This window comes from Haemaphysalis longicornis, unplaced genomic scaffold (assembly GCF_048455015.1).
Source record: "Haemaphysalis longicornis isolate Haplotype H1 unplaced genomic scaffold, Haemaphysalis longicornis Haplotype H1 scaffold_8, whole genome shotgun sequence".
NCBI lineage: Eukaryota > Metazoa > Arthropoda > Arachnida > Ixodida > Ixodidae > Haemaphysalis > Haemaphysalis longicornis.
Genome location: NW_027526445.1, coordinates 49,689,542 through 49,716,971, shown reverse-complemented (window position 1 = coordinate 49,716,971; position 27,430 = coordinate 49,689,542). Strand labels below are relative to the sequence as shown.

The window sequence follows — 27,430 nt, the reverse complement described above, 5'->3', positions numbered from 1 at the left end:
ATTAGTAGTGCAATGACTCAGCCGCGTCAGGTTACAGAATCGTCAACTATAACTTTTTCCCGCTGGATAACGTACACTAGTGTGTAATACCAGGGGCGGAATTATGAGCTTGTCCATTTTAAAATGCCCAGTTTGCATTAATTTCAATCATGGCGTAATTGCACTTGCGCGGTCTCCGGCCTATGACATGCACAGAATCCAACGCCCCACCTTGCTTGCGCTGCGTCGCATCTGGGTCGTCTGCTTTCAGCCAATCTGGGCTGGCTCGAAATGGGCACTTTGAAATGTACATCACATTGACAAAACTGAGACTTTGACCCCTCGTATCGCGTAAACCCGCTAAATGTCTTCGAAGACAGGCATGCAAAGTCAGACAAAGGCATTGAAGACAAGACAAAATTCCACCTCGGCCTTCGTGATACGCACTGCAAGAGAGCAGAGTTAACCTGGACAGTAGCAGGAGATATCAGCCAAATGAGTCAAAAGCATAGAAAGGGCACAAGTGCAGGATTGAGATCGCCTCAAAAAGGGGTCAGTTTGTTATCTGCTGGCCGCCAGACCACTTAGCAAACCAGAGAATTGCCATCTAAGGAGATCAGGTGCACTTTGATGGCATCCGGACTGCTGGGCAAAGCTACTTTAGAAAAAATTATTGCGAAACTAGAATCTAGGCAGCTTGTGGCTATATTGGGGTGGGGAAACGATGGCCCAGCTTTCAAAGTTTTGTAACGAATGGTGCCACAGCCGTCAGCAAGCAAGAAGACAATATCCCTGCCACAAATGACTGTACGTGTCAGCTTTTGTGGCATAATGATTCAAAGACACAGCACGGCGGGGAGGTAGATTTAACAAACTTCCTTTAATTAACACGTATGTTACACACTAGTCTGTTCTCATAGGAAATCAAGAACACATAAGCAGTCAAAAGGCAGTTTACAAACACTTCCTCTTAATTACATATATATTTCTCCTCCCTTTTGTTTCCGCTAAGGCCTGGTCAACTATGGTTTTTAGGTATGCATATGTATATTTTTATTGTATGTACATTTATGTATATGTGTAACTATAACATTGCCTGCGATAGGGGGGCCTCAAATGGAAACAAGGTCGGGGAGCGGCCAATCAAAAAGCTCGCCAATCAGCTGTGCAAAACGACTTCCGTTCCAGACCATATCACTCATCACATAACTGCACCACCGCGTAACAAACACTCATTTAGTTGCAAACGAGAGTACCGTACGCCGACAAAACGTTACACAGTTCAAGTATTGCATTATTCACTCGATGAGAAGCTTCTGCGCACGCGACCCCAACACACGTCCTCGCAACGCGAAGGGGGTGATTCCAAAAATAAACATCTGGAGAAACAAAAGAGTTCGCTAACGACGGCCCACCGATGGGACAAAATAACGCGAGGGTGATATTTGTTACAACACAAAAGAAATGTTCTCCTTGTCTTGAACGCGCTCGAGTGAGTTGAGGTCAACGACGAAATGAAATGGAATGTTTGAAAACAGCTTAAAAGTACACATCCACGTGTTGTAGGCAGTGCAAGGTTGAAAACATCTTTGTCCACTCTCTGTGCCTCGTGTCACAGACTTCGCCCACTGTCCGTCGTCTCCGACTAGACAGCGGCAGTATTGTTCTCGACATGTGCATCACAGGTTACGCACATTTCTGGAACAGAGGCCTACGGAAACACCGTAAACAAACACAAAGTACGCAGAAGGCTACCACAAAGCGTCACAAAACAATTCTTGTTCCCCCGCGTGCAGCCGATATATTTAAAAGGAACAACAAACAAGGCTTAGTACGAGTACAAATGCAGTCCTAAAATTCAGTGTTGAATTCCGCACGAAATGTTCAACATCTATAAAGTGTGAAAATAAATAAGTGCCCGAATAAATCAAGCTGCAGAACAAACTTGCCTGAATTTCATTTCATAATTTGAAGTAATAAGAAGACACATCAAAAACAACAAACAGGCCTGAAAATTCGGGCGACCTAAGAGTTCAACACAGAAAAAAACAAAGTTGTAACGAGGGTATATTTTAACATTCATGGTACAAGACTAGAGGCAAGAAACAAAAGCTTGCATGCCAAAAAAAAGGAAATGGGGATAACCTTCAACAAAGCAACAGCACTAAGCGACTCGACATAAACACAAGACTCCACCATCATTTCCTTTCGTCCAGTTCGAGCGTGCGCAAGTTCCTGTGGTTTTTGTATGTTTTTTTTTTAGCAAAAAAAAAATCCCTCTACACCGCCCAGAGGTTGCACGCGCGTGTTCCGGCCTGTGATGTGGGGGTTTCTATTTTCAGAATCGGTCGCGCCTTCCGCTCTACTGATATGCACGCGGTGTTCTATGTACAGGATTATGCTAAGTCCTAGAACGTAGTTCTGCATTGCTTTTTTTTTTTTCCCCTCTTCTTCTTTCCTGCGAACATCAAACCGTCGTTCATTGCTATATTTGGAAGAGTTAAGAAGCGGAGCCATAAAAACGAAGCGCTCTCGTGCATTGCATTTATCACCGGGGATTTCGCGGAGACTAGACGTGAAGCCCTCTGCATCGACTTCCAGCCATCCGCCCAACAAATCCTTCTCCACAACATCACGGGATCGTAATAAGATCATCATCCCAGGAAGGGATAAAACAAAGTGCTGTAACTACAAGTAGATGCACTTTTGAAGATGACAAGATGGGAAGAAAAAAGAAACTTTTTTTTTTCCCTTCTAAGCACACAGCACTACAACTTGCAATGGCGTACTCATTTCAAGAAATCAACAGGGTATTAACGTGTTTTTGTCAGTAAATTTACGGGCAAATTTGTTAGCCACGCTCTGGAAGCTTGCGGGCGAGTCTGAAAGAAGTGCATTTGGGGATACTGGCAATCCAATTTTGTGTGACAGGACGGGCAAGATTAACTGGCAACAACTAAAAGTGGATAGTTAACACGTACGAAGAAATAGTCACAAGGTAAAACTAACCCGTTCGAGTGCAGTTATGCATGGTACGGTGCTTGGAAACGTACAACAAGCAACCAACGAAACACGAGGGGGGTCGGAAGTAGTTTGTGAACAGAGATTCACATCTAAAGATTCTAGTATCACGGTGAGTGGTGAAAAACTTGCTTTTCGTTTTTTTTACCAGCGCCAGACACCTTTCAGATGTTCATTCTTAAGGAGGAAGCAGAATCCGCATCACAGGAGACTTCTTCAAAATGAGTTTTCGCCCAAAGAAAACGTAACAACATTCACAGTTCAGCCAAAAGGTGTGCTTAACTCTTTAACAACCTAGGAAATAGAAAAGGATATGTACTAAGCAGACATAAAATCAGCACAAAACATTTCTGTGACTGAATTCCAGAGAAGCTAATATGTAAAACTCGCATCCAGAAATGGCTTGACTAGTAGGCTAGGCCCTGGACACCTTACAGCTCAAGGAAGTTGCTACTAGTATGGCAATTCAGGTCTACCATTTCCAATATGCTTGAGTTCAACGCAACACATTGGAAGAACCACATTCTGAGTGTGTCTGCAAATTAATGGGTATGACAAGCTTTTTTCAAGACTACTCCAAACGTCGGTTTCAGCAGGCGCGTTATTGCGTAACGTTTGACGTTTCTTCCCGCAGAAAGGGGTGAACTCTCTGACAAAAGCTCCTCTGAGCATTAAAGAGAGAAAAAAATTGTGTCACTATAAGCACACTGAGGCAATGCTGGTACTAGTAGTTGGTAGAAATCCATCTTTTGGCAGCAAATTCAGTTGCACCGCCTTACGAGGCATAAGTTCTTGACAGTTCACTTTTGACTAGAAGGACAGTACCGCATGTCTGGGACAGTGAACCTCTTAAGCAAGCTTCAAAACACAGCTCAATACACAAGACCAATCAGCCAAGCAACGACATACTCAACAAAACCACAAAAGTCATTTGAAAGGTCATGCAGAAATGTACAGGTGTGCAACTTATGTATTTTGGTTTTATACTTTAAGGGGCCTGCCGTATCGCTCGATGCTAACCTTTTCTTTCGTTTGTGCGAGTGTATTGTTGCTGAACCTTACTAAACCAAAGTCAAGCCTGGAATACCTCAATCAGATGACTGCTCCGAATACACCCGACTACAGGCAACCTGCCTTTGACCATTACGCTGTTATTGTGAACTGAAATTTTTAACCGCATCAGAGACAATGTACCGGAAACAATCTTGATTAGCAAGAGAACTAAGTCTGATAAGTGACCATTTGTGTTGACCCAGTGTTTTTGGAAAAATGTCTAACAAATTGATGAAAACAGTCTCACTAAATATGACAGCTCATAAAAAAAGCTTTTACAAATGCAGCTATGCTGTTTCAGTGTAACCGAACTCTTTTTTTTTCACATTTTCAGCGTGTACACAAACAGAAAGTGCAGAAGCTGGAAGGATGCTGAAAATGCCCAACACAGATTACAGGCCTAGGTAGCCAACTGGCTACGTGTTAAGAATAAAGATGATGCAAGGAAGAAAGTCGACACGTGCAGAGAAAAAAAAAAAAAAAAAAGAAACGGAAGAAAAGCAACAAACAACGAGCGAGGTGCAGTACTGCTACAAAGGGCTGCCTCTTTGACCCCTCATTATTCCCTGTGTGCCCTGAATTTTCCACCCATTTCATTAAGACTTCATCAGAAAATAAGCAAACTTTTGTTGCATTTCCGTCTGTGACATGCACACGTTGAGCCTAGTGCAAAGGCAGAGATTATGAGAAGAAAGAGACTGGCACTACGACACCTTTGTAATTGGCATTTTACTTTTTTTGTAATATCTCGTCCTTCACCATGTTTGAATGCAACGTTCCCAACTCTGACATTTTCCGGTTTGCACTCGGCGCTGATGCAAGCAATTGATTGCAAAAAAAAAACGAAGTTGTTTCGTTTCAAATGCGAGGCAAGAAGCAGGACACAAAACTAAACGCAAGGTAATCGGTAAATGACTGTGTGAAATTGCTCCTGCAGCTGAGAGGCGTACAAGATGTGTGAAAGGAACAAGCTGAAAAAAAATAAAGAAAATCGAAGATGTCATCTCAATCCTACTCGTCCAATCTGTGCCTTCACTGAAAGCACGGTGAAAACTATTTTACAGAGGCAATGAACAGTGTCCCTTCACAATCAATTTTATCCAACTGACGACCATCATCCCCTCACCTCCCCATCTATTCTGTTTATGCACATTCATGACCTCTCGCCAGCAATCTTGCTGCGTAAGGAAACGAGTTTGGCAGGAAATTCGGATAGAGGCGGCTTGCTCAAGCGATGCGTCCTAGTGCACAGTTTCTGCAGGAATAAGCATGAGTTTATTCCTGCATTGTGCTCCAAACAGGGCCAAGTGCATATTGCGCCCTTCATAGGGATTACTGCCAGATTTCACAATACACCAGACATTCCGGAGAGCATTCTGCAGTTGCTGCATGGAGAACAATTCCAAGCTATGCCACTCCCTTGAATTGGTTTAATGTTGGTGATTTTCCTTCTCTTTACACGCTTCGCTGTCTTGAAAGTAATTTAACTCCAAGAAAAAGCGAACTTCAGAGAAATCCTGCTTTGAGCCAGAAATGGCACCCTTTAGATTGCTTGGCTGCATGCTTAACGTTATGACAGAAGAAGCTCCCTGGTAGTGGCTGTTCTGTACAGCACAGGAAACATAAATGCACTAACCACAAACTGCGAGTGACAAACTATCTCACTAAAAACAATCGTACTTCTCCATGCTCATTAGTGCAGAAACAGCACTGAACCCAACCGCTGGAAGCTTTAGCAAGCAGTTATATTGTCACAATGGTTGGACAAAGGATGCGCACAGCTTTTTACCCCCATCGCCTCTGACAAAGGCAGGTGATGGGTCGACGGCTGCTGGCCAAGCCTTGCACCAGCGCTTGCAGTGGACTACACATCACCCCGGCACGAGAGCTCTCAGCTGTGCCACTGTATCCTCGTCGGGTCAAACTGAAACTCATTTCTCTTCCAACGTTGCTTTTCCACAAATACGAAGACGCCCCCAAAAAAGGCCAACACAGACTGACTAGGTCAAAACAAAAATCGCTGTCCAAAATGGCACTGAAATGATTGTGAGGGACAACTGTTCGAGACATAAGCCTTCAGATTTCCCTCCCTAGAAGATGAGTGAGCTATAAAAAACGTAAGCCATAAAAAGGGACAACTGGTTCAAATTATGCCTTTTCACCACTTCCCAATAGCAGAGGCAAGTGCAAAACACTGGTGTTTCAAATTCCGCCAATCCTGTACTTTAAAGTCACGTCAAGTTGACGGCTGCTTGCAGCAAGTTCAAAAAGCAAGAGGCCACTGGTAGCAGGAGGTTTCCGACAGTGTACTTGGGCCAGGTATACCAGACATGCAATTGGTTGTGCAAAAGCAAAAGTTTTGTTATAGAGATTCCACAGATTAGCTGGGCACTGAGCTTGCGTAGTGTGTGAACTTTGGCTCCCTGAAATTGCCACAGTTCTTGAAGCCAGCGAAGTTGAGGGGGAATAGTCTTTCCTCCACACGACTGATAGTCCTATGAAAGGTGTCTATGTCCACTTCTACAGTCCAAAATAAAGATTAAGGCTGCTCTAAACAAACCTTGCACTTGATTAAAATGTGACTTTCTCACACGTATGTAGTGAGTATCTTTTTCCATATCAAAAGAAGAAAAAAAAAACGAGTAGAAGTTTATGCGCACAACATCACCCATCATGGTAATCTGCTGACTCATAGCCTCTTCCACGCAAAGCTGTCAAGGCAGTCTATCGTAATTCGGTGCAAAAACTCCTAAATCAAGGGCGATCACTTTTGAGTAAAAGTTGTGACACATCATGGTCTGGCTGACGTCAGGTGTGATACAAATGTGACTCAAAGCGGGGTCACTATGAAGTGTTTTCTACCCGAGATTCTGATGGCAACGAAGTTAAGCTACTGCAACGATGCTTCCTAGCTAGTAAAGTCAACTTTGGGGGTGTCCAATTGACCTAATCTATGCTGTGCAACCGTTCGTAACTGACGGCAGACTTTGACGTCTGCGTTACCATCTCCCTTTAGGTCGCTCTTCTGGAGAGAGCTGCAGTGTAGGTGGTAGTGCCTGTACACTGATACCAAACCTGATATTACCGGTACCTCAACGGTACCTTACGGTACCGGTACCTCACTGCCCTCAGCAGCGCCGCACAGTAACGTTTAACAAAAAATGACACATCCATGCCTGCCCCAGATTGTAGTCATTTCACCGCTGTTAGGTTGATGACGGAAACTGTTAATACCGTTTTGAACTGACTCATTCGTTCGTAGCTGTGTGTGCGTGTACCGAACACGTCAGGTTTCGAAGTCTAGCTCACACAGAGACGGTTATCGCACCGGCAGTTGCGAGCGTCAAAGCGGCGTTAATGTCGGCTACAACGCGACATCAACCGCACAGTGCCTGGAAAGTATCACGCGAGGAATAAATTCGAACCCCTCTCGGCAACGTGGGACGACGCAGTCCCTCACAAAAGTGTGCCGGGCCGGTTCGGCCGGTCGTCTGCGCTATTGCTGTCATCACCAACAACAACAGGCTCCGTAAAAGTCGTCCCGAAAGTGACGTAACCGGTGTGCAACAGAGAACTCATGGAGAAAGCAACACGGCGCAACAGTGAGAACTACGAAAAGGGGGACGAGAATCAAGGAGGAGGAGCAGTGTCGCCGGAAGAGTCCGGCTCCTTTACCGCGAGGAGGAATGCAAAAGATGGGCAACCCTCCGCGACACGACGGAGAGCCGCCGATGCGCAGTTACAGAATGTTGCGTGTGGTCCGCACGTCGTCCGGAAGCGCGAAGCACGGGCCGCCGGATTGCGGCGTCAGCGGTCCCGTGCTGCGACGTGTTTGGTAGCGGTTCTGGCCGACCTCGCGGCTCGTGGCAGCACGCCCCTCGCCGCCGTGGGCGAGAGTGCGGGCTTCGTGGCGGCAGGGAGAGAGAGAGCCGGTTTCTGTCGTCCTCTTCTACGTCGAGTGGTCGCGGCCTGGCCTAGCACTTGGGGTTGTCTGGCGGTGGTGGTTGTTCGTCGGGAGCAGAACGGCGCGGAGAAAGCAGACAAGGGGCGTTGGCTCGTTTTTCCTCTCACGATCCTATACTAAGACTCGGCAGCTTGGGTATGAACAGTCTACTTTGCTGCAAGGGGGGCAGAGGGGGGGGAGGGGAGAGAGACGACAAGGTCAGACGAAGGCTCTGGCGCCCGGTAATACAACTGCATGCATGCCCACAGGCGGCACAAGAAGCAAACTGCTATACTCGGTGACAACTTAAGAACGGCACCGGAAGTTGCCGCTGTGCCTTATCACCATAGCCGGATGTTTCTCCGCGCAGCGCAAGTAGGGCGTTACTGGGAATATTTTGAACATGGCGTGAGCCATTCCCGTGATTTTTTGGACTTCATATGCTTATCAACGACTCCAGTGACGACAACAAAACTGCGTGAGACAAGGCAGACGATATTAAGCAAACCCCTTTCAAAACGCGCGCGCACTGACGTCACGGGTCCGGCACTTTGGCGGAGTGATACACTACATGAGGTGGTGCCGTTCTTGAGTTGTAACCGAGTGTAGCCGATTTCGCGGGGGCACTCGAGCTACTCGGCTGCCTTGCAGCTCCTCTCTAAATAATGCCCTTGATTGTAGACTCACTGCGACGAACCTTCTTCACGTAGATTGTATAAGCATGCCGGTTATGCTGTGCCTCTTCACAGGTTGTACAAGCCAGTGAAAGTGAGTGCAATTCCTCTCCTACAATAATAAATTAAAAAAAAATAGCACGGGCTTGTAGCGTGCTAAGTGTTGCACTGTGTCTTAAAGAAACGATAGCATTGGTGGGCTGAAAACAGAAGAGGCTGTGCGTGAAGTCTCAAAAACTGTGCAAAAAAGAGGATTGTGGTGGCGTTTGTGGCAAAAATGGGTGGTCTAGGCACTAAGTTTAAAGCTAAATGCTGATGCACATAATATTCAAAGCTGACGTTCACTGCTCACATAACAATCTGCTTGAAACTTTTTGCCTCTAATAAGCAATGAGCGATGGAAACAGTGACTTGACGGTGCTGCTTGTGTGCTGTGAACTGCACTGCTATCATAACTACAGCAAAAAAAGAGCAGCAAATAAAGAAAAAAGAAATGTGGAAATGGTGCTACAGCCCCTGCGTCCTGCCATCTTGCGGCGCTAAGGTACAAAAAGTATATCTTAGCAACTTGCAGCACACCCACAGGAGTACAAGCACATAGTATTTCCGTTTTATGAAAGGCACAGAGCATGTGCAATGTGCAAAGCCCAACTGAACACAGTAATTGACTGTCCACCACCTGCCGAAACAGACCTAGCAAGTAACTTAATAAAATAATATGCCACACATATTCTGTATAAAAAGGCATTGCCCAAGTGCAAAGAACAAAAACGAAACTTTATCCAGGACTCAAACCTGGGCGATCTGTGGCAGTGAAAGCATGATGTAGTAGTACTTTTACATTACAGAGCTGGTCAGCCTTCGTTTCTCTTCTTTTTTTCTTCTTTTATTGTGAAGTGGGCTAAAAGAATGCGCATTTGTTCGAAACACGACACTCGATGAAGAAGTTACTCTGAGTCTTTCACAAAATGAAAAAATAAAAATAAAAATGAAAAAATGGAATAAAAGTAGGCAACAGCTATCTGCAGCCTGTGATCAGAACTATAGTTCGCTGCAGGGCTGGTGTAGACCTCGAATGGTGTGGTCAGTACATCGTGGAGCTTAACTGTGACTGTTCCGTGCTGCGTCAGCCTCTGCTTCCAGACCTGTTTCTTGCCTTCATTTAAAGGCCACAGTGCACGCAACTTGCAGTCGCAGCTTTGCAATTGTGAGTGCGAGCAGCAGACAGTGTGCAAGTGTACTCCAGCAGCGCATGCACCAGCAGCAAAAGCAGCAGCAGCGACTGTGCCACAAAAGATTCTGCACAGAGCTCAGCAAATGTAACTGGAAGAAGCAGATACACTGTGTAGTGTGACAGTCGCGTCTCGGAAGCTTCATGCAGCAGCAGCAGCAAAGATTGCATTGACACTGAATGTGTGAACGTGTCCTTGCAGACAGCTGGGGTTATCCCACACCGTGCAAGGCTTGCAGCTGATTTTGTTTGAGTGCAAAACAATCAGTAGGGAAACCGGTGTCCCAAGCAGTACCACATGAGCGGTGTCTAGCTCGTGTGTCACATTTTGCCTGCCCCATGGGTGGACAGTTAGTTATATCTTGAGTTAGGTGTAATAAAACTTACCTTGCTAACATATATGAAAGCGAGAGTGTAAGAATCAGCATGCACGCTTCAACACGCTGAACAGTCTCACGAGAACTAGCTGCACCCATTTTGTACAGAAAGCTACCTTATTTGACTAAAATTGCTACCACTAACATTGTCCTGAAAACTGCGTCATTCAAAGTGTCTCAGTTGAGTTGCTTGATGAAACACAACTTGTAATCTTTTCTGTCTTTTTTTTCTTGTGTAAGAAGCACAAAGCAACACGTTACAGCTGAAATGTCACTAAAGCGCACACAGTATGACCTAACCATCTGTGCCATTGATTGGTGCAACTACTACTCTAAGCCCACACCACAAATCTAATTCGTACGCATCAGTGCTACTACACATAACCAAAAGCCAACTTGTGGTACATGCTGACGGAGCACTCGTCTGATGGCTTCGAGTTCAGGTCACAGCTGTTATTCCGGTGACAAACACAGGTAACAACCCCCCAAACATCTGCGCACCACCAGGCACCAGTGAGTGCAGCTACTGTCTCTTGGCTACTGTGCGACAAGGCGTACCGCTGGACGTGCGACACAGTGCTCAGAGAGATCCCGGTGTGTGCAAGTGCAGGTTGGTGCAGTTGTGCAAGAGCTACACTAGAACACAGCAGGGTGCGGACAGTGCAAAAGTGCAGTGATCAAGGCGGCAGTTGCACCCAGTGTTCCCCTCCTGGGGTGACAGTGACATTTCGAACAGCACCACTCGCAGACAGCACCCCTTGTGCAGGGCACTGCAATGGCAGCCGCCGGTCGAATACGCCGTTCTCGTGCAACGAGCACATTTTCTCCAGTAAGCGTCTTCTATTACAGTGCCTTTGACCACATGTCTCATCACACAATGTTGCGTTGCAGCGACGACAGCAGAATTTGCCGCAAAAGCAAGTTATGCAGGTTCGACTGAGAAGACACTCAGCAGCACTGTTTGCGATTTTACAAGGATGCAGTCCTAAATAAGCAAGAAGAGCAAGTGAAGCAAAAAAAAAAAAAAAGTGTCTTTATGTGCAACTTATTTAAGCTGCTGGAGTTATACTTAATTTCGCCACAAAACGCAAGGCCCAGCGTCCCAGTCCAGGCCAGTAACTCTATGGTTGCGGTAACTGTGTCTGGTTTTAATTTACAGTCAAAACGCTTCGCCACGCAGTTACTTTCCTGTCCCCTCTCAAAGACTGAAATTTTACGAGAATTAAATAAAACATCTCATTGGACGTGCAGGTTCACGATGTTAAATAATAAGGGAGCAATACAAAACAAAATGTGAGCGAGTGCCTGCCTCTATAAGTCTATTTTATCCTTTGGTTAACAGCGCTATTTTATTATTCAATATTTTACATAATATTCGCCCACACACAAGCCTGCACAGACAGGGTATGTCTTATGCAGCTTTAGCCAAGGTTTAAAAGTACATTTAATTAGCCTACCAATTTATACTTTATAACTAGTAGTAATGGTTTGTTGGATAATTTCTGGGTTGTAACACACAATTGTCGGAACAGGAGACTGGCAGAAAGCTAGAATTCATTGAATGCTGTAGTATGATGTGCTTCCCATACACACTGTACTGGAAAGCATAAAACTTTTCAAAGAAAGTAAGATTTCGGATAAAGAAATTTCATTAAAACAAGGTCTTACTGTATTTTCAAGTTTTGAATAGTTAATTGTACCTACTTCACTAAGATAAATTATTTAAAAGGCCGGCCAGTGCGTGTCCCCTACTTCATATGAAAGCTGGCATTTTATATAGGGGGAACCACAAGGAAGTTTTGAATAAATTGGTGGAAATAATTTTAAATCTGAAAGGTGGCGCCATGCAGTGTTTAAAAGTGACACTACTGCTTGTATGTAAACAGCACTGTTTCGGTTTCAATGCACGATTTAAAAACCGCATTAATGAACAGTAAAGACTGCATTTTGTTATTGTCTTAGCTTGGGACAAGTTTTTTAACATCTCCTTTCATCTCGCGTACAGTTAAAAGTGTGTTAACACACAGCTCACTGTCTTGGTTCCTGGCATTCGTTCTGGCAGCACACTTAAGGCTGGTAGATGCGAAAATTCCACTTTCAACCATTCTGGAAAACCTGTTTCAGTTCAAGGTATTTTATGTAATGCCCTTTCATTTGGGATAAAGAGCACAAAAATCGGTTGGCTGTCCCTCTAACTCTTCAACTGATGGAAGATTGCAAACAAGAATTGCAGGGCACTGAAAAGATCACTGAATGCAGCAGTTGCCGCAAGAAGTTCAGATTACTGTGAAAAATTTTTTAGAGCCTCAAAGAGCTCCGTATTTTATTTGCCCATGGAATTTTTATTGCGAAAGCAGTTCGGACTGCCCTCGAGCGGCTCAGAACTGTTCCCGACAGGAAAATGTAAGGGGTCTAGACCAAGCACACGCTAACGGGTCACCAGTTCTGGCAAACTTTTAGGAGAACCAGTAATGTGCCACCAAAGTGGTTGTGCTTATAGTGAAGTGATTGCTGCTCATGCTATGAAAACGGTAGCGTATTATTCAATGAGAGCAAAGAAAGCCGACTGCCTTACTGGTGTGAGAAAAGAAAAACAACAACAAAGTGCAATTGTATATGCTGTTTCCATTCCACCAGAAGTTACAAACATTTGAAGTTTGGGCTTGAAAGACAAAACCAGTTCTTTTGATGCCTGATTTTCAAGCGTGTGGTTCAAGAAGGCATAACTTCTGCCCCAACACAGGCCCAATGATGATGTTCGTCTTATGGAAATCTTTGATTTGTGCACAGTTCCTGCTGTCATGTTCAGCTGCATCTCTCCAGCAACTTTTTTTTTTTTTTTTTTACAAAAGCTAACACAAAATTAAATATGAACATTTGAACAAATTCAAAAACGGATGTCTTACACAAAATCAAATTTATATCTACATTAAGGACTAGATACTAATGTCCCCAAATCCTATCAGCATAACTGTAATTTTTTTTAGTATCTAAAAACATTTACATATTGAGCATAACAGTAGGCGGCTTTCTCAATCCAGAAAGCCATGATCCAGTGCAGGCTATCAGTGAGCACAAGCAATGAGGCATTCCTAATCCCCGCATTGTGTGCTAATGAAGTTCTTTAGTTTACGATTGGCTTCACCTCTTCGGTTTTACAGAAGATTAGGCGTAAAAATGACGATTGCTAGTGCCCCTAACACGCCAAAAACAAGGTACTGGCAGCCCATAGGCCAGGACTACAACTCCTACAACCTGTGCTCTGGTTTCGTTTGGCCTGTATGTGCCTAGAACGTCCACACTTCATGCCGCATGAAATTTCTTGCGCAATTTCAACAAAAGCGAAAAAGACATTGCTCGAAACCACCAAGTGAACATTTAGAACTGCTATCCACACAAAACACACTTTTCTCACAACTTGAAATTACAAACGCAAACCAAATTTTGAATTGCAGCTGGTCCTAGCTACATTAGTATGAATTTCAGACGATAAGCAAAAATCTAAATTCTGATGTAATTTTATTCATTTTTCCATGAGTGTTTGAACTACAGCCAGTTTAAATATGCCGGTGCTTAAAAGAAGCACGCCCTATAGCCAACTTGAAGATGAAACTTGATCTTTGGGCTATACAAATCATATTTGTATCTAAATTAGCCAATTTTAAAGCAAGACACGATTACTAGCAAAACAGTAACAAGGACTAAGAAAAAAAAAACACCGGACAATGCTAGCATTGTCCCGTGTTTTTTCTTCTTTTCGTCCACTTTACTGTTTCACTGGCAATCATGCCTTAATATGCTCATTACCAAGCGATCAGATTTTCCGCCTTGGCTGTACCAATTTTAAACTTGCACATCACACTGAACAGTTGAAATAATTACAGACGCTACACAAAAGGCATACTCATTTACACTGTCACCAGTACTTTACTAAAATGGCACATGTACACTGCATGTATCAACTATTTGGTGACAGAAGCAGCGCTCTTGTATAGCTAGATTACTCATCTAGTGCACAGATATGTGGTATCACTTGTATGTGAAAAAAAATGGCCTAGAATAAGCTAAAATGAGCACAATGCTCAGAAGCACGCACAGGCATTCCAAAGGCAAGTATTCGTCACCATGCACATGCCCAAAGATGAAGAAAGACCTCGACAGTGCATCAAGCCAAGCAAAAGGTTTGTGTCCACGGGTTTTTTGAGCCTGCCTTTATACCCTGTGATAGAACTACCTCGTTATCCGTACCGTTAATCGTGCATCAAAATTTTAAATATTGACGCAGGGCTTAATTGGCGCGTACTTTCCCGAGTGCTTTACCCTTGTCAAGCAACAGCTCTTCACAAAGATACCCGGATGCTCTCAAGTGTGAGCCAGCGCACCGACTACTAGCGACACCTGCCCGACACATCAGAAGCCAGCGCCGCAAGCGCACAGACTACGGCGACACCTGCCTGACACATCGAAAGCGAGCACGAAGCCGAGCAGAGCGAGTGTGCGGCGCGCGGCCGGCGGTAGTAGCTTGAGAGGCTCCTCGAGGCGTCTTGCCTCGCTAATAAAGTTAGTTTTCTGCCTTCGAGTGCCTTGGTCGCGTCTCGGGCCCTCGCTGGCCCGCGTCGCCCCTCACAACTGGCGCAGTCGACCCCGAACCGTGCCTGGAGCATCGCCCTGTGAAGTTTCGTCGCCCAGCGCTCCCTCCGTGTGCAGGTGCTACCGCCCACTTCGCCGGAGCCATTTCGCGCTTCGCCCTGTGTTTCACCGACTGTCGTGTTGGCGCCTGCCCGCCCGATGAAGTAACCTGCCTTCAGTGCCCAAACCGTTCGCCCTACTCGCCCTCTCGTCTCGTAACCAGTTGCTGCCTTGTACCGCCATGCCGCTCGTGAATTGGAACGAGGCTACGCCAGAGGACCTCGCAGGCTTTACAGCAGATTATCTCCGTGAAGAGTTGGCTCGCCGAAATCTGGACGCTACCGGGCCGAAGGAAGAAGTAATAAACCGCCTTATCGCCGACATCGCTCAAAACCGCTCAGCCACGCCCACTTCCCCAGACTCCGCGGCGTCCACCCAGCGCCCTGACACAGCACCGCCTCCGCCGAGCTCCGATGCAGCACAAACTACCGAGTTGCTGACAGGTTTACTTCAGCAGCTCCTTCATGTGTCGCAACGCGCTGCAGTCCCTGTTCAAGTCACAACTCTTCCAGACCTGTCCGCATCGCTTCCTACTTACAGTGGGGACGGCGGCATTTCAGCGTCCCACTGGATTGAAGAGTTGGAGCGAACTCAAAACCTTGCTTCGTGGCAGCCTTCAACACTACTCGCCGTCGCCATGGGCAAACTTCGTGGAGCGGCCGCTGATTGGAAAGCCGTCATTGGCCGTCAATGCCCGACGTGGGAAACGTTCAGGCAAGCGTTCCTAGATCAATTCAGCGCCAAGCAGACCTTGCTGCAGTGGCAACAAGCAGTTACTTGTCGCGTGCAAGCACACGAAGAGAATCTTGTCAAGTACTCTCTGGCAAAGCTGAAGCTCATCTCTGGATGCCCAGTCACTCTCTCGGACACTCAGCGCATAGAGTACGCTCTTCAAGGCATTGCCGACTCGAACCTGGCCACTACTATAGCAGCACAACGCCCAGCGACCGTCGCAGCATATATGGACATTGTCACTCAGCTTGATCAAACACTGAGCCATTCGGCCATTCCATTTTCACGCCCAGGGTATCTAAACGCCACACCACCCACTCCAAGCCTACAGTCGCCTTCCCGCAACTCGGCGTACATGAATCCTCAGGCTGTGTCAGACAGAACGAGCCGGCCACAGCGAATTTCAGCCCTGCCACCAGACCAACAAGAGTTCCGATACCACACCATCTCCGCTAAACATGGTGCTCCTGCCTACCGTCCTGGACAGAACTTGGCCGAAGCTGTGTGCTTCCAATGCCGCCAAAAAGGACATCTCGCATCCAAGTGTCCATCTAGAGCTACCGCTCCAACGTCTAGTACACATTCTTCCCCAGCTCTCCACAGTACCCCTTCGGAAACCCTCGATGGATCACTGGTCCAGTGTGCCCTTGTTACCACAACAATTGCTGGGATTGGTCAAGTGGATGCATTTCCCGACAGTGGATCGAAAGTGACGCTTGTTTCCCGCTGCCTGGTCAGCTCTTTGCCCCTCTTGCCCTGGACTAGACCCCCTCTAGTCGTCGTCGGTGGAGAAACAGTAGCTCCAGCTGGTGCCGTATGTTTGAAGGTTTCTGTCGGACCTATCACCGCCTTGGTTGAAGCAGCCGCCCTCCATAATAATGCTGTGCCACTTATATTAGGTGAAGACTGGTTTTCTGCAAGCCATGCACAATTGGTGTTTCAGCCACCCATGCCAACTGAAATTCGCCACGCACCCACAGGAACGATTGTTCGGTGCCATGAACGACTGTTGCCCAGGATGTCGAATGCTGTTATGATCCAGGGGCCCTCTTTCAATCACCACATGCCTGGACATCACAGATCAGCAGGCCTCCAGCGTTTGCCACTCCCAGAAGAGCAGCCGTGGTTACCACTATCTTGCCAAGATGATGTTCCAAACACCTACAGCCCCTCTCCGGAATGCAAGCAAGCTGCTTCTCCAATAGTTGAGCAGAAACGCAGCCAGTCCAAAAGCAAGTTGAGCAAAAGTCGCAGCAGCAACAGCACAAGTGGCAGTTCCCGCAAGCCCTCGTCCTCATCGAGCTGTAAAGCGCACAAGAGCAGTTCAAGAAACAAGGAGCGGCACAAAGATCCACCCCAGGATAAAAACAAGTCATGTGACGCCAAACCTTCATCTGCAGGAGATGTTGAGCACAATGCAGAGCACAAGCCACCCGAACTAAAGCAGTTGGAAGCCAAAATTACAGAGCCAAAATTGTCTGAGGCCAAAAGTTCATCGTCAGAAACTGATTCAAGGCGAGCAGACAAGTCATCGCAGAAGCACCGAGACAAGTCGAAGGACAAAAGCTACAAAAAGCGTTCCTCCAAGGGGCACAGTTCTCAAAAAGAAGCAGCATTGAAAGTCTCTTCGCTTCCACCGCCAGCGCACGCAGAACCCGCCTCCGCAAAGCCTTCAATGAGCAGCTCCGTGCTACGTCGTCCACCATCGTCGCCACCTCCCCCTTCCAACAAACCGCGAAAGCAGAAGTCGGAACGGAAGTTACGGCCAGAGCCTCTGGAGTGGAAGCTGCCAGCGGAGCCCCTGGAGCGGAAGCCGCCCGTACCCCCAAGCGCTCCAAGGACTATTCCCTCTAGCAGTGAAGGCAGCAAGCAGTGCCACCTCCGTGACCAAAGGGACTTGGTCCAACAGAGAGGAGCCGGATGTGAGCCAGCGCACCGACTACTAGCGACACCTGCCCGACACATCAGAAGCCAGCGCCGCAAGCGCACAGACTACGGCGACACCTGCCTGACACATCGAAAGCGAGCACGAAGCCGAGCAGAGCGAGTGTGCGGCGCGCGGCCGGCGGTAGTAGCTTGAGAGGCTCCTCGAGGCGTCTTGCCTCGCTAATAAAGTTAGTTTTCTGCCTTCGAGTGCCTTGGTCGCGTCTCGGGCCCTCGCTGGCCCGCGTCGCCCCTCACACAAGAACCATTAATAAAGCTCATGTTTTGTAAGGATTGCTGCACACTCTACGCTCCTTGCAATGTTTTATTCTTCTTTTCTGTCAGGAGAGTTTTCGCTAGCTGCTTGTCAACACGCAAATCCGAATCCAATCCACAGTGTTGTCGTTCTGTGCTGGCTCAAGCCACCAGTGGACCACACTGAAGCCACCCGCACCGAGCAAGTCTCAGAAGTCTTTCACGCACGAGTCCTTGAGAAAACAAAGCAGCCCCCGAGCACGAAACAAAAACCCATGCCGACAGCATACACACACACACACATCAAAAGACAGAGGTGCAAGGCAGCCACCCAGAAGCCAAGCAGTTAAGAAAAAGCAAAAAACACAATTGGCGCAGTTCTGTGTATGTAACAGAGACACTTCTTGGTCCTAGCGATTGTGGCATGACCTTGATGTTACAAATGGCCACGGGTCAAAGTAGTGGCGATGAAGAAGACATGACGTCGACTGCACTGTTCCACATCCATGCCGCTGCAATTGCTTTAAAATGCCTGAAGACTTACAGCAAAGTCAAGGCCCTTGCAAAATAATTTCGAGGGACACTAAAGTGACTTTGCGAAGCCTTATTTGTGGCTGCATTGTGCAGTGCAATTTGCATAATCCATTATTCGACTATTCAGCGGATATCTAGCGTCTCGGCTTATCTGCAAAGGGTGGCAGAGGAGAAAAATTTAAGCATTTCCACTCAACATGAAAGCTCTCAAGTGTAAAGCAGTGCTTAGCAAAGGGGGCTGCGGTGCCCTCTCTCGACTAGTAGAGAGGGCGCTGCAGCTGCTGAAAAGGCCTATAAAGAGACACTGGATTGAGTTTTCATTAATTTGTGGTAATTAATGCTTTATTAATGATTCTTTCCTTATTTTGTTTTTGTGTACTTATTTGAGGCTTAGCAACGGCAGTTTCCAAGGCAACGGCCCAGCGCAAAGGTTACCCTTAACACTTTGCATGCGATAACATGTGCCTCTGTTGCACAATGGGTTTGACATTGGCTTCGTAACGTGAAAGGCCCAGGTTCGACCCCGAACAGGGGAAGCGGTGATTTTTTCAAGGTCTCTGTTTGGGTGCATGACTGTGGTGGCTAGATACCATGACCTCGGATGAGCTACGACGACAAGGTAGTACCCTACAGTGCTCCGCACTTAATCATGCGCTGGTCGTGGTTGCACCATAATGATGTTACGCTAGTTTGCATGTGTTTTCAGTCTATTCCAGCCTCCATAACTTTGATTTTCACCCATTTCATGGGTACCAATACAGACTTTACGTTCGGCAAAAAATAAGTTGTACAGGTTCCGACATACTGCCAATCTGCTGTTTAGCCCTGCCAACTTGCCAGTGTGTTTTTAAACCTAATAAAGTGATTAGGCAATGTTTACGGCTCACTTGAGTGTCCCTTCAGGTGGTCTAGTGCTACTCAAACTGAAACTATTGAAAACAGTAGATATAAAAAAATTGTACGTATAATTGCATATAATATCCTCACCAATCTCAGCATGGTTTATCTGCCAACTAACTTCCTCAGGCTTTTCTCAAGAGCAGGCAGTCTAGAGGCAGCAACAGATTTAATATCTTTAATGACCGAGAAAAGATTAGCAGTGCGACTGCCTCTCGATGCAATAGGTCAAGGTCACGTGGGAACTGAAGCAACCCTGGTTGCAGAGTTAAACTGCAATAAACACAAAAGAGTGATATAGTCAGGCAGCTGCTTGTAGGCAAAGTGAACAGTAGTATTAAGGTGAAGAGAAGTTAGGCGGAGACAGGAAAAATGCGAAGTTACCATACCACACTGTGACGTGGCAGTCCGATGCAAATGATCAGAGCATAATAAAAACCTTGCCTTTCAGGACTTGCACAGTGTGTAGATCATTAAGGCACCTTTTGTGCTTCAACTGCTAGCATCAAGGATCTACAAGAATCTGCCGTGCAGTTATGATAAACTTGCAGGTGAAGTCAATAAAGGTGTTTTAAATGTGCCAATGAGAGAGGCAGCAAGGGCAGCAGAAAGTTTGAACGGAGTTGTCCCGGAGGTTGCGAGAGCCACCCTGATGCCTGAAAGGCGTATCGCGTTTCGTAAAAATACTGTGAGAGCGTCAGTGATCAGAGAGAGAGAGAGAGAGAAGGCAGTAGAGTAGAGAGAGAGACAAGAAAGAGGCACGCACGCATGCGCGAGGCAGCCATGGCGGCGGCAGGCAAGCTAGGAGGAGGATGGACCCGGGTCCTTCTTGGCCGTGAATGATATCACAGAGCGGAGCCCCTTCACAGACGTCTGCGAGAACGTTGCAGGGGTCAGCTGCTGGGCTTGGCACGAGAGCAGCAGCAGCGGGGGGCAAGACAACACCCTCCCCACCACTTCCCCTCCTTCTTCTCCTCCTCCTCTTCCTCCACCACATTTTTAGGATGCACACACAGTCTCTACGCGTCTACTCTGCAGCATCTCGCAACTACTGCGCCACTACCACGATGCGCCAGACTGCGTGGTGGGACAGCGGGGACGTCCTCAGCCGTGCACAGCAACAAGAGGACAAGTGGGAATCACCCGCTCTTGCCTCCTAAGCACCCATTTGTGGAGCCACTCGTCCTTCCAGAATGGCGGCCTGCAAGTCCTTGGGACCCCACAGATAGCCCGGAGCTGTCATAAAGACGCTAGGGCAACAGCTGTGTCGTAGAATTTTGCACTAAGGTATCCTAGAGTGGGATCTGGCAGTGCTTTCAAGGCAGGTTGCACTTTGCAAGGCAGCTGTTAATGTCAACCGAGTCCTGGTGGTTGCTGCCTGCTTTGGACTGCCTTCATTGACTGCTTCCGAAGAAGTATTTCGCTCACGCAACTGATTGCTTCATAAAGCAAGTTCCTACATCCACTGTGGCACTGTGTGGCACTGCAATGCACACAGAATTCACACTTATGTAATGCTCATATGGAAGTTGCCTTTTGGTTTGTGTCCATGTCTCTGGCCGATCTCCCACGGGGTTGTGCTTGCCACTGGTGTATTTTGTTCCTCAACAACATCACCAGCTAGTTTTGACCTCACTCTTGTTTTACGTGCGGCTATCACGCCCCCTGCTAGTATTGTTACTTCATAAGTTGGCTTTTCCTCAATATAAGCATTGTTGCGGTGAAGCACCCTTTACAGGATTTCTGCACCAGCGCAATACATTGACACATTTGCCACTAACAGCTGTCACAATGACATGTCCTCCTGCCATTCCAATTATAAGCCCTTTAACATTAGAAAAACCATAGCATAACGGGCAGGAGATACTCATAACAGTTTAATCGATTTTAGGCTCAGGCCAGTGTCACCTGCGTCTTTGGAAAGTACCACTATTCCTCCAGACTCCCAAGTCATTACTCACGCACTCATTTTGTGCGAGTTTTTACGATGTCTTTGCAGAGGTCTGATGTAACGCAGGCAAAACAATAAGGAAGCGCGTTATGCCTCAAGGCTGCAATCACAGCTATGCTTCGGAGCAAGGTTGAAACCCTCGAAGTGGAATGTTACCTGCAATTTTGAAATACTAGAAGAACTTTAATACCTGGTATAGTAAAGGTTCACTGTGAATCCTTGAAATAACAGCAAACTTTTGTGTATTCTTCAACTTTTCAAACATCTGTGCCTAAATCCGTAAAACATTTACTTCATTTTTACAACGGCAGCTGCTAATGGCAGCTGTCTTAAGAGTTTTGCACAGGCATGGAAGTTAGAATGCCTGTAACCGTGCTGAATACTGCAAGTGTGGTCAGAAGAAGCAAAAGTCAACTTTATGATGGAGAAGATGATCTTATTGTAATTTTTGGCGTGCGCAACAGCGCAAGTTTTAACTGAGGTGGAGGGAAAAGTCATTGTCATGAAACAGTTCTGGATATTATAGCATGAGCAAGGTCCAACGAGCTATAAAATTCTGACTATACTGACAGGGAACTAGCCATACCAGTCGCCATTACAGCATGTCCAGTAAGCCCCTGTTTCCAGTGTTTAGACAGAATGTGACATGCCAAAAAAAAAAACATCCTTGTGTTTCCAACACACACAGGAAGTCATGTTTCTTCGTGACCATCTTTGCAATGTTCAGTCATTGCATTGCTTTAGCCAACCCGATAAACTCTACAGCCTTCCTTTCATCGGCAAAAGCCTCGCAAGAGCCTACCCGCCAACGCACAATTTTAACAACTTTAAGCCGGAGTTGTTGAAGGGGAACCCAATCAATGCGTGGAGCGGCACCCTCTGCCAAGGGCACTGTACTGAGTTATTTATGACAGGTGATGTGTCGTTTGTACTGCAAATAAAGCACAGTGTGCCAGATTGCTCTGCACGGCTGAAGACGTCCCAGGGCTGACTATGCTCTAGGGAAGCCAGGACGGGGAAGCGACTAGCTACGGCTGCAGACAGGTGTGCATCTGTAGAGCCAAACAAGTTTCACTCAGTTATTAGGCAAATACAAAGAACACATTGGCGCTCATGAAATATGGGCAGCCTTCTATTTACGTCTCTTCTATTCACTGTCTGCTGGGATGTAAACACCCTGCATCTCTGGCGTACACAAAAAAGGAAGAAAAACAAAAGGGGCGGAAAGGTAAAACGCTAAACGAGTACAACGCATGGTATACACACGTACGTATCAGCACACACGGACAAAAAAAGCGAAAATAAGAAAATGTGTTTCCAAAGGAACTGGCACAAAAACCAACAGGGGCCAGCATGAATACACAAAACTGAGACAGCCCATTGGTCCACTACTACCTCTACTACCACAGCGACTGCGGATGCCCGAGCGCTCGGAACAAACGCACAGCTCTACGGGGACCTACGAGGGGGACTGGAAAGGGACTAACACACAGATCTACAGGAAGGTGGGGCTCGGAACTGTTGCAGGCTGATGCAATCCACAGTCGGTTGCTCTTCACAACGCCACCAGAACAAAAACACGCAGAAATTACACCCCGGGTGTTTACGGCTGGTTGCAACTAACGCGTCAGCTAGCACAATTTTTGCATCGCGAGCAGGGAGCCAGCAAACTCTTCAGCTGATTCGGAAAAAGTGTACACAGGATTTGCTGAAATAAACTTCTGGTTGCCTTTCATGGGACAACAGCTGCTACTTAGGCGTGTAGACAGACTGGTATTTAGCTCGTTTCCTAAACCTTACTGAACTAAGAAGTTGCCAAAAATGTGTGCGCATTTTTTAACTACGTATATGCAACTGATTAAGAATACCGTTCGGTCAACAAGATAGAGAGAGCACACACAACACTTATACGCCTGAACATTTTTGTACTCGCTGATTACAGCCGAGCCGGATTACTTTCCTTTTCCTTTTGTAAAAATGAAGTCATGCCTGTAGCTGCGCGGGGGAGAATATTGCAGCCTCTGAACGTAACTGTATAGCTCACACATATATTACTCATACTGCGTATATACTGCACGTAACAAACACTGACGGGTGCACAGTGAAGCACACAGTCACTACTCACAAACACCAAACGTGTCCTCAACACCGGTGCAGTGTGGAGCGAACAGCAAGGTGAGAGAATTTTAGTGTGGACACAGACAACAACGCCTTACAACGAACGCAGCACACAACAATGACAAACTACACTCAAGCGAACCGACGCTGTTTGTTTTTAAAAAAAATTGCAACTTTAATCTCACATTGGAAAGAGAGCGCTTAAGTAACTAAATATAGGCACTTGTTAAAGCATTGAGCTGCTCGCGACATCCTCCCAAGTGACGACTGTCTCCTTTCCTCACTAAGGTAGCACTTACGCGGCATGAAAAGTTTATTATCAAAATATTTCTAGTTAATTGTCACAACGCTTAGGCTTGTTATACTTCGACACAAAGGAAAATTGCCAGTAGGTATACTGCTATACCCCGATGGGATGCTCGCACATACCTTCTTCTTGGTGCCGTTGGCGTAATCCGTGTACATGGTGGAGTTTGTGTACCGCCGATAGCTGTCGTTCCTCATCACGAAGTAGACATGCCACTGCAGGATCAGGAAAAGGGCAGAGAGAAGGTCAAAGGTCATCAGCCACTGTCAAGGCACTACAGCGACGGCTCACGAGAGAGGAAAAAAATACCGAAGGTCAGCTTGGACTCTGGCACAAACAATAGCGATTACAGCTTCTGAAATGAATACAAGGCGAGTGGTGATTTGTTCACATAGTTCCAAACTGAAGCAAGTGTTTTGGGGTCACCCACAGTTTAGTGGTCACCAGGACGAGAACTAAAATGTCCAATTTTCCAGCTGTGCTCCAGTAAGAGGTAAATTAAAAAAGAAAAGCTCAAAAGCTTTCCTACAACATAAGACACAGCCAGCAGCAAGCATCAATTAATCGAAATTTTTTATACAGCCTAGCTGACAATCTGTACACAACTTTAACCCCTCTCCTACAAGGATTATCCGTAATTAGGGTGCAATCTACTTTGACACGCTATAATTACCCACTTCCCTTGAGCAACGAAAAATTGGCCAAACTAGCAGGGTACGTCACCAATGAAAATGTCATAGCATTGTAGCTGAGAACCTCCAAGACATGCGTTGTTCTCGGTAAAATAATGGTAGAAAAACACTGTTCTTTCCTAACTGGTCACTGCCTGCAGAGGAAGCATTTAGTCTAACACACCAGCATCCTCATATGGTAAGAAGCATTGTTGCGGCAGTTGTAACCCAGGAACTGGCGCTTTATCTGTGCAATCTTTTTCAATACGTTCCATTCTTTGGCCAGGCATAGTGACTCCCTGCTAATGGTTATAGCTAACACAGTTTTCCAGCAAAAGTGGGGAAAACTTATAGACATAGAATATACAACAGTTACGCACACTTGCCGAACACCATTAAGTATTAAGCGTCGCGTGCTGACAGCGTATTGGCGGCTGATGAGGTAACGTGCGTATATTCTCTTGATGTCGGCTTGCTCATTGCTTCTAAGCAATTATAGCTTTCACATTTAAGGAGAGCCAAAACTTGAGCCAAAATGTGACAATCATCACCACCATAATAATGACTATCATCATCACTACCACCACCACCACCACCCTATTTAAATTTACTGCAGGAATACTTAAATACAACACATAATATAATATAGTAAATTATGCAATAAATACGAATGAATGTGACAAAGATGAGCCAAAATTGAAAAAGCTTGTAGTTTGTCACGCTGCTGATGAAACAAAACTTCCATAAAATACATTCAGCTGTTAATTGCACCTATAGATCCAATCAACTTTGCAGCTATCAAAATGACGGAATCGAAGAGAAAACAGATGCAACAATTTTTTTCAGTTCTTCAGGCAAGTTAAACAGGTTATTGTACTTGCAGTGTCGTCTACAGAGTCCGCACCCAAACCTGTCAACTTTAGGAAACCATTTAGTTTAGCAAGACGGTTAGGCCTCTGCAAATGCAAATGCATGCACTACAACAAAGAGAAGAAATCCCATTTTCTGACAATCATTCGCGAGCTGCACTGAACTGTTTTCGCTTCCTAGAGGTGCATGCTACACCAAGTGTCTGCGGGTGTTTTCACCAGGCAAAAAAGTGACACTGAAATATGACACTTTCTCTTTCGCAGATCACTTCATAGTGTTGCCAAAACGGCACTCACGGCAGCCTCGTCGAACGTCCACCGGTCAGGATTCTGCATATTGATCTTGGTGTTTTCGTAGCTTCTCGAGTCAATGTTGATGGGACAGTTGGCGTCGGGCGCCAGGTATTCGCTGCGGGGGGGGGGGGGGGCAGCACAAAGTGCACATTAGAAGCCACCATGTGAAGCAGCAGGCGTCGTTGATGCCTGCCCCCTTGGAACAGGATCCCTTGACCAAGGCAAGGGTAACAGCCAAGAGAGCTGTGTCTTGCAACCACATCCACTTAGTGACAACTTAAACCACAACATGTAGGAGAAGAATGCTACATGTGGCAGAATATTTAGCACACCAATGCTCCTTTGATGGCTTCATTTTCTAAGTAATAAACACCGTTCCAGTGTTTTGTTAAGCAAGTGTGCGTTCATCCTACTCCCGATACATCATTGAGATATTAACTTACGATTCTCAATCACTGTGGTAATGGCTACTCACATGTTTAACAATGACTATAAAAATCTTCGTATTATTTTCACTAACAGTGTGTATATTGTATATATAAGTAAAACGAATCAAACATAAAAAGCAACTGTTGGTTGGGTACACCAGAATTCACCGCAAGCACATTCAAGCACCTGAGGTGGAGAATTCAGGTGCTGGAGGGTGTTAGTGTTGTAAAAAGATGTTGAAATGCACACAATTTATGATAACACTATGATAGGTAATCCGTGATAGGGTAATTAGGGTACATGCCCTAACTATGGCAAATGCCAAACCATTCGGGGTGGATGAATGTACTAAAGGCTGTTGCTAGCTGTACACTGCCTCCAAGTAAAAGCTTGAAAAAACCTGCGACAAAAGCTTGAAAGTGTGGTGACATGACCATAAAATGGCCCCATCATTACAGCAAAACAAAGAAAAATGAAGTGCTTGTGAGTGCACCTACACTCAATGCTCGCAATGTAATTTCTACCTTAATGCCAAAGCACTGCTGAAGGTGCATATGTGTATGTGTGAGCATGTGTCCTGCTCAGAGACCGGACACCTGCCAAAATGTAAATGGCCACCTCCCTCCCTTCCCTCCCACCACTTCCCACTCATGTGCCCATCCTTCCTTCCGTACCTTAGCACCTCAAGAACAGCGAGTATCCCGAGTGTGGGCTTCTATAGGCACTTTGGAACAAATGCCAAATGCGCAGCGGTCAACTGTTGAGAACGAAAGCTGGCCTGCTGGGTTTGCACAGTACTGCATTATTGTTAGCGAACCGAAAAAAGATGACAACAAAGGAGACACATAAGACGCTCGCCCATGAGTGGCCTGGTAAGACACAGCCCGCATTTAAGTTGACAAGGGCAGGTTAAGAAATACAGTGAGGATCCTGTGCCCACCTGAACTTTGTCATCGACCCATTTACATTTACCAGCATCGATGCAGTACTGAAGCTAACAACCATGACCAAATATGTAGTTAAATTCTGGTCCACCAGAACTGAAGTGCAGTGTTAAGGAGTGCCCATCGAAATAAAATCCTACAGGTGGTGACAGCTGCGCACAAATGTATAAGGACCCATTCTGCCAGGCACGTGAGCAAAGAGACAGACTTACTTCCAAATCTCTTGTACTTTGATGGGGACATCCTTTAGATGGATCTGCTTCAGCTGCTGCACAGCCTCCCAGAACCTGCACGTGTGGGAATCACAGATATCACATCACCGTTTCACTGCAGCCTCACAGACAGGAACACTGCTTGGCACTACTATAGGTACTTCTTGTTCTTACGACTCTGCTCTACACATCAGATGTAGCCTAGCCAGATGTAAGAGCCAATAATGGGGTACTTGTCAGGGTTTTCAGCAGGGAAAGGGCATGACATGTTCATAAAGAAAAAATTATGCCGTTTTAAATGCCAAAGTGACCCCTGGGCTATGAGCC

At 46.2% G+C, this 27,430-nt stretch overlaps 1 protein-coding gene across 4 annotated transcripts in view; it reads right to left on the bottom strand.

Annotated features, from left to right (window-relative positions):
* Positions 1 to 840: 840 nt before the first annotated feature.
* The window catches only part of Rsg7 (Regulator of G-protein signaling 7), a 92,993-nt gene continuing 66,403 nt past the window's right edge, over positions 841 to 27,430 (bottom strand). For 2 of the 4 annotated variants that reach the window (XM_077682038.1, XM_077682035.1), the window contains exons 13-17: positions 27,104 to 27,178; positions 25,522 to 25,633; positions 23,807 to 23,899; positions 20,075 to 20,181; positions 841 to 8,171 (exon numbers count right to left, since the gene is read on the bottom strand). In XM_077682038.1, coding sequence (XP_077538164.1) covers positions 20,110 to 20,181; positions 23,807 to 23,899; positions 25,522 to 25,633; positions 27,104 to 27,178 — 352 coding nt within the window. In that variant the 3' untranslated portion in view covers positions 841 to 8,171; positions 20,075 to 20,109. Of the gene's footprint in view, positions 8,172 to 19,454; positions 19,582 to 20,074; positions 20,182 to 23,806; positions 23,900 to 25,521; positions 25,634 to 27,103; positions 27,179 to 27,430 lie in introns of those variants that run through there. The other 2 variants (XM_077682036.1, XM_077682039.1) reach the window with 2 other exon arrangements.